Source organism: Crocuta crocuta, unplaced genomic scaffold, assembly GCF_008692635.1.
Source record: "Crocuta crocuta isolate KB4526 unplaced genomic scaffold, BGI_CrCroc_1.0 scaffold367, whole genome shotgun sequence".
NCBI lineage: Eukaryota > Metazoa > Chordata > Mammalia > Carnivora > Hyaenidae > Crocuta > Crocuta crocuta.
The window spans coordinates 4,796,661-4,811,850 of record NW_027527936.1 but is presented as its reverse complement, the minus strand read 5'-3'; the positions used below and the strand labels follow the sequence as shown (position 1 = coordinate 4,811,850).

General features: G+C 38.9%; 1 protein-coding gene across 1 annotated transcript in view; it reads left to right on the top strand.

Moving 5' to 3' along the window:
- ZSWIM5 (zinc finger SWIM-type containing 5) overlaps positions 1 to 14,843 on the top strand; it is a 69,985-nt gene extending 55,142 nt beyond the window's left edge. Inside the window, exons 12-14 of the mRNA XM_077752184.1 lie at positions 12,107 to 12,270; positions 12,754 to 12,835; positions 13,565 to 14,843. Coding sequence (XP_077608310.1) covers positions 12,107 to 12,270; positions 12,754 to 12,835; positions 13,565 to 14,427 — 1,109 coding nt within the window. The 3' untranslated portion in view covers positions 14,428 to 14,843. The remainder of the gene's footprint in view (positions 1 to 12,106; positions 12,271 to 12,753; positions 12,836 to 13,564) is intronic.
- Positions 14,844 to 15,190: the final 347 nt, after the last annotated feature.

The window sequence follows — 15,190 nt, the reverse complement described above, 5'->3', positions numbered from 1 at the left end:
TTATAATACTGATTTTGCTCTTCATTCCAACAAGTGTGAATATTTATTCATTCACTACAAACAGTAATGTGTTTAATTATGGTATCTTGCCCCAAGCCCACTGCAATAGTATGTATAGTGCATGCATAAATTATCTCTCTGTAACTTAAAAAAAAATCTGAATTCCAAAACACATTCAAAACCAAGGATTTTGAATATGGAGTTGTGGATCTATACATCCATATATGGAATACTATGCAGCCATTTTAAAAAAAGAAGAAGCTCTTTATGTACTGATATGGAAGAATCTCCAAGATATGCTGATATGTGGGGAGAAAATAACATGCAAATAATATGCAAATACTAGGCTACTCTTTAAGAGTTTTTGTTTTTGTTTTTAAGGAGAGGAACTACATAATGTATTTCTTTATTATCCATAGAATATCCTGTTAGATAATTCTAAAATTGTTAATAATGATTGCATATAGATTAGAAGTGGGTGAATGAGGGTTAGGGGTAACGAGAGAAAGAACTTTTAATTATTTACCTTTTTGTATCTTTTCAATATTAAACCATGTGAATACTTCCAAAATTTTAGATTATAAATGTAATTGAAACTGCTTAAATTGAAATGCAGAGAGAAAAAAATGAATGGTGGGGAGGTACCTAAAACAGAATATCTGAGAACTGTGGGACAATTAGAAAAGATATCTAACATGTACATGATGGGAATACCAGAAGGACAAGAAAGAAAGGAGCAGAAGAAATATTTGAAGTAATAATGGCTGACAGTTTTCCAAAATTAGTGACAGAATGCAGATCGAGGAAGCTCAGGGAAGACCAAGAAGTATGAACACCAAAAAATTTTCTCCTAAACATATATTCAAACTGCAGAATACCAGAGACAGAGAAATTTTGAAAGAAACCAAACAACAAAACCAGACCTTACCTATTGAGAAAAAGGATAAAAATTACATCACTTTCACAAACCATGCAAGCAAGAGACAGTGAAGTGAAATATGTAAAATATTGAAAGAAAAAAATCACCAACCTAGAATTTGGTATCCAAATAAATTATCCTCCAAAAGTAGAGAAAAAATACCTTCTCAGACAAAAACTGAGGGAATTTATTGCCAATAGACCTGCTTTGCAAGAAGCCCTTCAGAGAAAAGGAAAAATGTATAGATGTGAAACTCAGATCTACATAAAGAAAGGAAGAGTGTTAGAGAAGGAATAAATGAAGGTAAAATAAAACCTTTGGTTTTTTTAAATTCTCAATTGAATTAATAGATAACTGCTTGTTTAAAATAATAGCAGGGGTGCCTGGCTTGCTCAGTCAGTAGAGTATGTAACTCTTGATCTTAGGGTTGTAAGATCAAACCCAACATTGGGTATAGATATTATTTAAAAATAAAATATTTTTAAAAATTTTTAAATAATAATAGCAATGTATAGTGACAATATATTGGGTGATTATAGCTTAAAGTTAAGTGAAATGAATGACAGCAATGATATTACAGAAGGAAAGGAAAAAGTGTGACTACTATTATAAGGCATCTTATGAAGTGGTATAGTTATTTGAAAATGAACTTAGATTCGTTGTAAAAGTATACTGCAATTCTAGGGTAAACACTAAAATAATTTTTTTAACACTAAAATAATTTTTAAGAGAAGCATAATTAATAAGAGAGAAAAGAAAATTAAATCATAAAAAATGCTCAGTGTAACCAGAGATGGCCAAAAAGGGGGAAGATTTTTTTTTAAATAGAAACAAGTGTAATAAAGAGAAAATAGTTACAAATATGGTAGATATTAATTCAACTATATCACTAATCACTTTAAATGTTAATGGTCTAAATATGCCAATCAAAAGGCAGAGACTGACAGAGTGAATTTGAAACAAAAATACCAAAGGCCTAAGTATATATTGTCTAAAGAAACCCAGTTTAAGTATAAAGACAGAGATGGGAGTAAAAGTAAAGGGATAGACCAATGACCTAAATATAAGAGCTAAAGCCATAAACTTCATAGAAGAAAATGTAGGGATAAATCTTTATGACCTTGACTTGTCAACGGGTTCTTAGATATGACACCAAAAGCATGAACTACAAAAGAGAAACAATAAATTGGACCTCATCAAAATTAAAAGCTTTTGGAGTTGCATGGCTGGGTTAGTCAGTGGAGCATGTTATTCTTGATCTTGGGGTTGTAACCTTAAGTCCCATATTGTGTATAGAGATTACTTAAAAATAAAATCGTTTTTAAAAAATTAAAAGCTTTTGTTCGTCCAAGAATACTGTTAAGAAAGTTAAAAAGACAACCTATAGGATGGAATATTTGTAAATCATACATCTGATAAGGGATTAATATACAAATATATAAAGAACTACAACTCAACAACAAAAAGACCAACAACCCAATTTAAAAATGGGCAAAAAACTTGAAGAGATATTTCTCCAAAGAACATATATAAGAATTAAACTCATGAAGGGGCTCCTGGGTGGCTTAGTCGGTTAAGCGTCTGACTTTCACTCAGGTCATGATCTTGCGGTTCGTGGGTTCGAGCCCCACGTCGGGCTCTGTGCTGACTGCCAGCTCAGAGCCTGGAGCCTGTTTCAGAGTCTGTGACTCCCTCTCTCTCTGACCCTCCCCTGCTCACGCTGTCTCTCTCTCTCTCCCTCCTAGAAATAAATAAAACATTAAAAACTTTTTAAAAAATTAAACTCATGAAAAGATACTCAACATCATTAATCATCAGTCATTAAAGAAATGCAAATCAAAACCACAATGAGATACCACCTCATACCCACTAGAATGCTATTATAAAAAGTAATAAAACAAGTGTTGGCAAGGATGTGGAGAAATTGGAATGTTGTACATTGCTGGTGGGAATGTAAAGTGGTACAGCTGCTGTGGAAAATAGTTTGATCCTGAAAATTTTACCTTTTTTTTTTTTAATGTGAGCTCTACACCCAGTGTAGGGCCCAAACTCACAACCCCAAAATCAAGAGTCACATACTCCACCTGAGCTGGCCATGACCCCTGTTCCTAAAAAATTTAAATAGAACTACCATACAACTCAGCTATTCCACTCCTAGGTATATACCCAAAAAAATAGGAAAGAGAAATGGGGCACCTGGGTGTTTCAGTCAGTTAAGCTTCTGACTCTTGATTTCATCTCAGGTCATGATCTCAAAGTTCGTAAGATCAAACCCCACATTGGACTCTGTGCTGACAGTGTGGAGCCTGCTTGGGATTCTCTCTCTGTCTCTCTCTGCCCCTCCCCTGTTTGCTCTGTATCAAAATAAATATTAAAAGGAAGGAAGGGAGGGAGGGAGGAAGGAAGAAAAGAAAAAGAACTGAAGGAAGGAAGAGAGAGAGAGAAGGAAGGAAAGAAAGAAAGAAAAGAGAAAGAGAGAAAGAAAGAAAGAAAGAAAAGAGAAAAAAAAGAAATGAAACGAAAGAGGAACATAATGTTCATTGCAGCATTATTCATAATAGCAAAATGTTGGAAGCAACCCAAGTGCCTGACAACATGAATCAGTAAACAAATGCGGTATATACATACAATGGAATATTATTAAGTCATAAAAAGAAATGGCATTCTGATATATGCTGGGGGAACCTTGAAGACATGCTAAGTGAAATAATCCAGATACAAAAGGATAAATATTGTATGATTACATTTATGTGAAATATCTATAATAGGCAAATTAATAAAGACAGTAGGCTCAAGGCTACCAGGAGCTGAAAGGTAAAATTATTGCTTAATAGGCACATAGCCTCTGTTTGGGGTGATTAAAAAGTTTTATAAGTAGTGATAATATTTACACAGCATTTTGAATGTAATTAGCATATATAGCACATATATATAAAAGTGTGTTATTTTAATAATTTATATATTAAATTATTATATATATCTATACATATATACCACAAATTGGATGGATAGATAGATAAATGAACTGATAAAGAATCAGTGCTAGAACAAGCAAATAGACCCTGAATACAGACACTGAACAGCACTGGGCTTCATTATTTCCCCAGTACTTAAATGACTTTAGGGAGTCATTTAACTTGTCTATCACTGAGGTTATATGTTTTACCTTCCCAAATATTTTCTACTAAAAACAGAAACCAGGGCTTTAAAACAAAAAAGCAAAGAGGTGTTGTCAACACTCTGGCCCTCACTTTCTACACCCCATAGCCTCACTGCCAGACTAGTTGCACTGAAAGCAGGAAGAGTCTGGAAAAGATACTCTCCCAGGAAAGCATGCATAGTAGAAATGTTAAACATAGTTCTAAAATAAATAAAAAAAAATATTTCTTAAAAACAGATTTCTTCAACAACAACAAAATATGGAGAAAGGTATACCATGCTAACACAAATCTAAAGAAAGCTGGAGTGCCTATATAAATTTTAGACAAAACAAGCTTCAAAACATGGAAAATTACAGGGATAAAGAGAGGCATTCCACAGTGATAAAAGGGGTCAGTTCACCAAGAAGACATAAGAATCCTTAATATATATGTACTTAGCAACAGAACATCAAAATATGTGGGGCAAAAACTGATAGAACAAGAAGAAATAGACAAATCCACTATTACAGTTTGAGAACTCAACATACTTCTATCAGTAATTGACAAATCCAGTAGGCAGGAAATCAGTAAGGGTATGATTTTCTTGAACTGAATAGCAATATCAATGAACAGGATCCAATTAACATTTATATAATATTTCATCAAACAACAACAAAATGTATATTCTCAAACTCACATGGAACATTCACCAAGATAGACCACATTCTGAACCGTAAAACACACCTAAGTAATTTAATAAAAGAAATCATACAAAGTATACTCTCAGATCACAGTAGAAATGAACTAGAAATCAGTGACATAAGGATAACTGGAAAATCCCAAAATACATAGAGATTAAACAACATACCTCTAAGCTGCACATAGGTCAAAGAAGAAATTTTGAGAATTTTTTAAATATTTTGAACTAAATGAAAGTTAAAATACAAATGATAGAAATGTGTGAGATGCAGCAAAGGCAGTGCTTGGAGGGTAATTTATAGTATTAAATGCATATGTTAGAAAAGAAAGAAAAAAATTTAAAGGCAACAGCCACTGAAGGTTCTGCCTACTTTTTTTTTTTTTAAGTCTTTATTTTGAGAGAAAGCGAGTGCAAGCAAGGGAGGGGTAGAGTGCAGAGAGAGAGAATCCCAAGCAGGCTTCGTGCTGCCTGATCCCGTGATCTGTGAGATCATGACTTGAGCCAAAATCAAGAGTCAGAGACCTAAACAACTGAGCCACACAGGCACCACAGAAAAGAAAGAAAATTTAAAATCAATAATCTATGACCTCATACCTCTTAGAATGGTTATTATCAGAAAACAAGAGATAACAAATGCTGGCAAGGATGTGCAGAAAAAGGTACCCTCATGCAGTATTGGCAGATATGCAGATTGGCACAGCTACTTTGGAAGACAGTGTGGAGCTTTCTCAAATATTTAAAGCAGAGGGGCACCTGGGTGGCTCGGTTAAGCATCCAACTTTGGCTTAGGTCATGAGCCTCGCAGTCCATGGGTTCGGGCCCCAAGTCAGGCTCTGTGCTGACAGCTCAGATTCTCGAGCCTACTTCAGATTCTATGTCTCCCTCACGCTCTGCCCCTCCTCTGCTTGCACCCTGCCTCTCAAAAATAAATAATAAACATTTTTAAAATTATTTTTCATTTTAAAATAGAACCATCATATGTGGTCCAGCAATCCTACTTCGAAGTATATATGGAAATGTAACCACTATATCAAATAGTTATCTTCACACTTGTATTTACTGCATTGCAGCATTATTCACAGTAGCCACGATTTGGAAACAAACTAAGTGTCCACCAATGGATAAATAAAGAATGTATAGTATACAGAGAGAGGGTGGGGGGAGAGGGAGAGAGAGGGAGGAATATTATTCAGCCATAAAAAAGGAAGAAAATCCAGCCACTTATAACAACATGGATGAACCTTGAGGGCATCATACATAGTGAAAACTAAACACGATGCCCTCAAGGTTCACCCATGCTGTTATGTCAGAAAAAGACAAATATGATCACACTTATATGTGGAATCTAGAAGTGCCAAATTCATAGGAACAGAGAGTAGATTGGTGGGTGCCAGAGCCTGAGAGGTGGGAGAAATTGCCAGATCATGATCAAATGGTACATATTTTCTGTTACAATTAAATAAGTTCTTGGAATCTGACATACAGCATGGTGACCGTAACTAACAATACTGTGTTCTATAGCTGAAATCTGCTAAGAGAATAGATCTTAAATGTTCTACACACACACACACACACACACACACACACACACAGAGGTAATGAATGTTAATTAACCTAATCATGGTAATCATTTGCAATATGTTTATGAAATCACACTGTATACCTTAAACTTACACAACGTTATGTGTCAATTATATCTCAAGCTGAAGGGGAAATAAAATCAGTAATCTAAGCATACACTTTAGCAAGCTGAAGAAAGAAGAACAATAGTAAAGGTAGCAGAAGAAAATAAATAATAAAATTAAAGAAAAAAAATCCTTGAAGTTGAAAATAAGAAAAAAATAGAGAAAACGAAAGCAAACGGTGCTTCTTTGAATAGATCCATAAAATTGCTCACTCTCTCAAAAAAAAAAATAAACCTTTAAAAAAAGTTTTTAAAAAGGGAGGGTGGGCCCCTGAGTGGCTCAATCAGTTGAGTGTTTGACTTTTGATTTTGGCTTAGGTCATGATCTCACGGTTCAGGAGTTTGAGCCCTGCATAAGGCTCTATGCTGACAGTGCAGACCCTACTTGGAATTCTCTGTCTCTCTCTCCCTATCTCTCTGCCTCTCTGTCTCTCTCTCTTCCCCCTCTGTCTCTTTTTCTGTCTCCTTTTCTCTCACCCCTTTCCTGCTCACACACTTTCTCTCTGTCTCTCTCTCTCAAAAATAAATAACATTGAAAATTTTTTAATTTTTTAAAATGTTTTTAATGTTTTATTTATTTTTGAGAGAGAGAGACAGAGTATAAGCAGGGGAGGGGAAAGAGAGAGGGAGACACAGAATCTGAAGCAGTCTCCAGGCTCTGAGCTGTCAGCACAGAGCCCGGTGCGGGGCTCAAACTCATGAACTGTGAGATCATGACCTGAGCATAAGTTGGATTCTTCACCGACTGAGCCACCCAGGTGCCCCTTTTTTAATTTCTAATAAAATAAAAATATCAATAAAATTGATCCAACTTCTAGCCAGGCTAACCAAGAAAAAAAGATAAAATATAAATTACTAATATCATAAATGATACAGGAGTCCCCTGGACATGAAAAAGATGATAAAGGAAAATCGTGAAATTGTATTTCTGCAAATTTATTATCTTCAATGATGAAATGGACCAATTCCTTGAAAAATACAATCTACCAAAACTCACATATGGAGAAATAAATGATCTAAATAGGCATGTATCTGTTAAAGAAATTGCGTCAGTAATCTTTCAGACAGAAAGCACTTAGCCCAGATGATTTCACTTGTGAGTTATATCAAATATTTAAGGAATAAATGATACAAATTCTCTACAGTCTGTTCTAGAAAATAGAAGCAGAGAGAACACCTCCTAACTCATCTTATGAGGCCAGCACTACTCTAATACCAAAACCAGATAAAGACAATACAAGAAAGGAAAACTTCAGATTAATATCACTCATGAATATAAGTACCAAAATCCTCAACAAAGTATTAGCAAATTGAATCCAATGAAGTATAAAAAAAGTATATACCATTAAAAGTGGAATATAGTCCAGATATGCAGGCTGATTCAGCACTTGAAAGTCAATTAATGTAACCCATCACATCCACAGACTAAAGAAAAAAGATTATAGGATTTTATCAATAGATGCAAGAAAAATATATGACAAAATCCAACACCTGTTCATGACAAAAACAACAACTCAGCAAACCAGGAATAGAAGAGGATGCCTCATTGACTCAGTCATTGGAGCATGCAACTCATGATCTCAGGGTTGTGAGTTCCAGCCCCATGTTGGGCATGGAACCCACTTAAAATAAAAATTTTAAAAACTGGAGCGCCTGGATAGCTCAGTTGGTTGAACGTCTAACTTCAGCTCGGGTCATGATCTTTCAGTTCGTGAGCTCGAGCCCCACAATGGGCTCTGTGCTGACAGCTCAGAGCCTGGAGCCTGCTTCAGATTCGGTGTCTCCCTCTCCCTGCCCGCCCCCCCCACTCTGTCTTGCTCTCTCAAAAATAAGTAAACATTTAAAATTTTTTTAATTAAAAAATAGAAAATTATTTAAAATTTAAAAAGAAAAAGAACCAACTTAATTTTATAAAGAATATCTACAGGGCACCTGGGTGGTTCAGTCAGTTAAGTGTCTGACTCTTGATTTCAGCTCAGGTCATGATCTCACAGTTGGTGTAGTCAAGCCCTGCATCGGGCTTCTTACTGACAGTGTGGAGCCTACTTGGGATTCTCTTTCCCTCTCTCTCTGCCCTTCACCTACTCGCTTTCTCTCTCTCCCAAAATAAATAAACATTAAGACATTAATAAATAAATAAAAATAAAAACAATATATTTTTACATTAGCACTCCTCCAAAAGTACTTAGTAAATCAAACAAAATATGTGTAAGATCTATACAAGGAAAACTATAAAACTTTAATGAAAGAAACCAAAGATCTAAATAAATAGATATTCCACATCCATAGATAGGAAGATTCCATATTATTATTATGTTAGTTCTTCTTAGGTTGATCTATAGATTCAATACAATCTCAACCAAAATCCCAGCAAGTTACTTTGTGGTGTTGAAAAACTCTTTCTAAAATTTATATGGAAAGCTAAAGACATAGTATAGCCAACACAGTACTGAAAAACAAAGCTGGAGAACTAACACTACCCAACCTCAAGGCTTACTATAAACTATAGTAATCAAGACAGTACGGGATTGGCAAAAGAGTAGACAGCATCTACTCAGTAGATGAATGGAACAGAATAGAGAGTTCAAAAATAAACTCATACAAATATAGTAAACTGATCTTTGACAAAGGAGCAAAAGATAGTCCTTTCAACAGATGGGACTGGAAAAACTGCCTCCACCTGCAGAAAAAAAAATATAGGCACTGACCTTACTTTACACCTTTCATAAAAATTAAAATAGATCAAAGGCATAAAGGTAATACATAAAATTATAAACCTTCTAGAAGATAACATAGGAGAAATTCTAGGGACCTTGGATTTGGCAATGACTTTTTAGATACAATACCAAAACTATAATGCATGAAAGAAAAAAATCAATAAGTAGGACTTAATTAAAAGGAAGAACTTCTGGGACACCTGGGTGGCTCAGTCGGTTAAGCATGTGACTTTGGCTGAGGTCATGATCTCACGGTTCGTGAGTTCAAGCCCAGTGCCGGGTTCTGTGCTGACAACTCAGAACTTGGAGCCTGCTTTGGATTCTGTATCTCCCTCTCTCTCTGCCCCTCCCCTACTCTCTCCTCTCTCCTCTCTCTCTCTCTCTATCTCTCTCTCTCTCTCTCTTTCAAAAATAAGTACCCACTGAAACCTATGTAATAAAAAAAGAAGAACTTCTGCTCAGTGATTAACACTGTTACAAAACTGAAAAGACAAGTCACAGACTGGGAGACAATATTTGTAAAACATTTATCTGATAAAAAAAACTTGTATCCCAGGGGCACCTGGGTGGCTCAGTCAGTTGAGTGTCCGCCTCTTGATTTCGGCTCAGAACATGATCTCATAATTGCGAGATCAAGCCCCATGTGAAGCTCAGTGCTGAACATGGAGCCTGCTTGGGAATCTCTCTCCCTTTCTCTCTGCCTCTCCCCCACTCGCAATTCCCTCACTCTCTCTCTTTCTCTCTCAAAATAAATAAATAAATAAATATTTACAAAAAGAACTTGTATCCCAGACACACACATCACTCTTAAAACTCAATAATAAGACAAACAACTGAATTTAAAAATGGGCAAAAGACTGAGCTGCCTGGGTGGCTCAGTCAGTTAAGTGTACAACTTCAGCTCAGGTAATGATTTCATCTCCAGAGCAGCTTCTCTGCCCTTCCCCAGCTTCTCTTCTGTCTCTCAAAAATAAACATTAAAAAATAAAAGCACTTTAAAAAAAAAAAATGGGCAAAAGACCTGAACAGATGCCTCACGAAAGAAGATATGGAGATGACAAGCATGTGAAAAGATGCTCAGTATTATATGCCATTAGGAAAATGAAAATTAAAACAAAAAGGAGATACCACTACATACCTATTAGAATGGCTAAAATCCAAAACATTGACAATACCAAATACTGGTAAGGATGTGGAGCAACAAGGAACTCTCGTTACTTGTGGGAATGCAAAAGGTGCAGCCATTTTGGAAGACAGTTTGACATTTTTTTACAAAGCTAAATATAGCCTTAACATCTGATCCAGCAGTCATGCTCCTGGATATTTTACCAAATGAATTGAAAACTTATGTCCACACAAAAACTTGCATGCAAATGTTTATAGCAGCTTTATTTGTGCCAAAAACAGGAAGCAACCAAGATGTCCTTCAAAAGGTGAATAGATAGATATACATCTCATACAATGCAATATTTACCAACAAAAAGAAGTGAGCTTTCAAGACACAGAAAGACATGGAGGAACCTTAAGTGTGTATTGGTTGGTGGAAGCCAGTCTAGAAGGTTATGTACTGTGATTCCAAGTGTATGAGATTGTGGAAAAGGTAAAATTGTAGAAACCAAAAAAAAAAAAAACAAAAAAAGGAACAGTATTCTCAGATTCTCAGGGGGAATGAGGAGAAGGATGAAATAGTGGAGCATAGGAGATTTTTAGAGCAATGAATCTATTCTGTACAGTAATGATGGGCCCATGATACCATGCCTTTGTTAAAACCCAGAGAACTGTATAACACAGTGGAGCCTAATATATACTATGGTCTTCAAATAATAAAATATGTCAATGTTGGTTCATCAAATGTACCACACTAATGTAAGACATTAATAATAGGGGAAACTGAATGTGGGGACAGATTATATAAGAACTGTACTGTACTATCTGCTCAATTTTCTGTAAACCTAAAACTGCCTAAACATGAAGTCTGTTGATTTTAAAAATTGCTTTTAAAGATGACAGAAGAAGAAAGGTACTCCCTCCCATAATTCTGACATCAAAAGATAACTATTACTAAGACATTGGTATAAATATTCCTGGAGATTTTCTAATTGTGTATATGCACACACACATGCTGTACACACATGCACACACACACTGCTACTTACCTTTTTTTTTTCTTTTACAAAAGTAGGATCATAGAATATTAACTATATACAAGTTGCTTACAGTTCTCACAACAACCTTAAAGGCTGTTGTTTCTGTTTTATGCATAAAGTAACTGAGCTAGTAAATGGCTGAACTAGGTTCAATTCCCAATGTATATCATTCCAAAGCCTATATGCTCTTACTGCTACACCTCTTTGTCAAACATAAGACCTACTTTTTGTTCTATATTTACTTCACATTTTACCCCTTCATAAGATAACACCAATCTTTCATATACTGTACTACCCTCATACAGTGACTTTCACTTCATATGGTATACATGCCCTTCCTGTGGTATATTTCTTAAGTCTGTGCACTAGTACTTGCCTGCTAAATAGAAAGTGGTGGCCCAGCTCCTTTTTGCTCCAGGAAGCTGCTGTGGGAAGCAAACAACGGGACTAGCATACTTTTTTGACAATAATATGGCTTCCTATCTGCTATATAAGCAGCTCTCAAAAGTCAAGTGTTCATAAAAATTATTTCCGAGACCTAAGGAGACTGAGGGGGAAAGGTGAGGAGTAGAGGCAGATGAAAAGATAGAGAAGTGAATTCATGCAGGGGCATGGTGAAGGAAGCAGTCTCCAGTAGGTTTAGTGGAGACATAGCATGTCTACCCAAAAGACACAGTAGTATTCAGAAGCATTCAGTGGATTGATAGCAGCCAGTTCAGCCAGCACCCATGTGATCAGTGGACTGTTCAGGGAGGCTTTAAAGAAGACTTGTCATTGTCTCATTTCTTGGCACCTATAGGGGACGCTCTGAGGCTCCGAACAATTCTGGATGCAATACAGAAGCACATCCATTCTTCCTCCCTCATCTTCAAACTGGCCCAAGACGCATTCAAGATTGCTACTCCCACGGACAGTAGTACTGACAGCACTCTGCTCAACGTGGCTTTGGAGCTGGGGTTACAGGTATGGAGGAGAAGTGGGTCATCCTCGCTTTAGTCTTCTGGCCTAGTGATAATTGGTAAAGATAAGATCCCAGAGGCACTGGGCACAGGCCAAGTCTGGTTCTTTCTGTGTCCCCAGAGCACAACTTCTAAGCTAGGCCTCTAGGTGAAGACTCTAAAGTGGGCTCCATTTTGAAGTTGAGGCCAGAAGCAATGTAACTTTAGGCTCCATAGGGTCCCTATCTTCTCCCCACCCCGTCTTTATCCCTCCAAGTCAAATCAAGCAAGGTATGATAATAAGGACTTTATTTGTTATGGGTCATCAGAGAAGACTTCTATCTGATTGGTGGGAGGAGTGGGGCAGAAATTAAACCTGTCTACTTATCAGAAGAGAGATGGCTATTTAAAGTACTAATAAATACTTGTTGCATCAGTTAATGGCAAGGAGATGTAGAGGGCCTAACAGTTAAGCTTAGCCCACTAGAAATGCCTCTTTTTTGCCCAGGTGATGAGGATGACCTTATCAACTCTTAACTGGAGGCGCCGGGAGATGGTGCGGTGGTTGGTGACATGTGCTACAGAAGTGGGTGAGTCTCCCACATCCCTCTACCCCCAGGGGAAAGGAGTTCCTAGGCCCTACTCTTGTAACAAGACAGCAAATCCTTAGAGTTCTCATACTGCTATTACTAATGGCCTGGGAAAGGATGGGGCTGGTGGTAGGAAAGATGGCCTTTGTTTAGCTAGCCCAATCTCTGCCTTCACTGCTTAGACATACCCTGATGTCAGCAGTACCTTGACCCTCTGATTAAAGACATGTATGAGACATTGAATTTTCAGCCACTTATGCAAGTGCACCCTTAGGCAGTAGTTGGCCTAGTGGTTTGGTCCCAGTCCCTGTCAATGCCTCTGAAAAACCCCAGACAACTTGGAGGCTCAGGACCCCATTTAGAGCCCAGTGTCCCAGCTTAAGACTCTACCCTGAGAGGCCCCACTACAGCTAGAACCCCCAGGCAGATCTGCAACCCCTTCCTTGGGGCAGGTTGATGACAGGTTCTGTTGCTCCATCCTTGTGAGGTGATAAGAGCACCTGCAGACATCTTCAACCCTCTGACTTGGGGAAGGAAGGGATGGGAAGATTCCCCAAACAGGGTCTGGCCATCCGGGATGCTCCCTAGTTTACCTCAGATCATCTCAAGTCTACTGAGGAAAAGGGAGAACTCATCTCTGCAGGCCAAGTTCTGACCCCAAATGGTAATCTGGGCAGACCTGGATCGAGACCTGGATGGCCACTGCTGAGCTCAGGCTCTCCCTGACAGGTGTGCGGGCCCTGGTGAGCATTTTGCAGAGCTGGTACACACTCTTCACTCCCACCGAGGCTACTAGCATTGTGGCTGCCACAGCTGTATCTCACACCACTATCCTGCGCCTCAGTCTTGACTATCCACAGCGGGAGGAGCTAGCTAGCTGTGCTCGCACACTGGCTCTACAGTGTGCCATGAAGGATCCACAGAGCTGTGCCCTGTCAGCCCTTACACTCTGTGAGAAAGACCACATTGCCTTTGAGGCAGCCTACCAGATCGCCATTGATGCTGCCACTGGTGGCATGACACATTCACAACTGTTCACCATTGCCCGCTACATGGAGCTCCGTGGCTACCCGCTACGTGCCTTCAAGTTGGCCTCGCTGGCCATGAGCCATCTCAACCTGGCATACAACCAGGATACCCATCCAGCCATCAATGATGTGCTCTGGGCATGTGCCCTCAGCCACTCTCTGGGCAAGAATGAACTGGCGGCCCTCATTCCCCTCGTGGTGAAAAGTGTGCACTGTGCCACAGTGCTTTCAGACATCTTGCGGCGCTGCACAGTGACTGCACCTGGCCTGGCTGGTATCCCAGGCCGCCGCAGCTCTGGAAAGCTCATGTCCACTGACAAAGCTCCACTGCGCCAGCTGCTGGACGCCACCATCAATGCCTATATCAACACTACACACTCACGCCTGACACACATCAGCCCTCGCCACTATGGAGAGTTCATTGAGTTTCTGAGCAAGGCTCGGGAGACCTTCCTGCTGCCCCAGGATGGCCACCTGCAATTTGCCCAATTCATCGACAACCTCAAACAAATCTACAAAGGCAAGAAGAAGCTGATGCTGCTGGTACGAGAGCGCTTTGGCTGAGAAAGCAGACTCACTCACTGCCAGGGCAGCCTGGGCTCCCAGGTACCACAGGTCAGGCCAAGGACACCAAAACATTTGTCCACCCTGAGAGGACTCTGAGCACCTGTGGCTGAAGCCAAAGGACCACAGGGCTAAGCATGGGAGAGTCCAACTCTAGCCAAATGCCTTCCTTGGCAAGGTTCTCACTACAGCCCACTGTTCCTGAAGGAACTGGGCCCTGCGGATCGATCAGAAACCCCACAACATGCCACCTCACGCCCCTATATCCTGCGTGTCCTGGGCATTGGCCCACTCTCCCTTGGCAAACACAGAACACTGTTCCGTCTCAGGGATTGCTTAACCAGAGAAACAGAAGCATTTATGGTACTGTAAATACTATAGTATATGTGTTGCCAATTACATTGTAAAGTTGTAACTATTTATAATTCTGGTTCTAATTGGATGGGTACTTGAAGTAGCTGTGGGTGGGAAGATAGGCTTGTTTTCTGAGGAGACTCAACCATTTCTCAGGTTTCCCTTGCAGAGTATATACTGTTTGCAGTGGAAGAGTAGGGGTGGCAGGGAGAACAATGGACAGTTACAATAAATCCCAGGTCCAGTCTATGCAGAAACCCCAGCCTACAGACTCGGGCCATCTATAGCCCAGTGGTGGAAGAAGGCCAGGGCCAGGGCCAGGACTGGACTTAGACTCTTGCTTCATGAAGCCCTGAGGACAGTGAAGCTCTTGCCCCTGCTACACACAGCCTCTCTAGGAGCCTGCTGA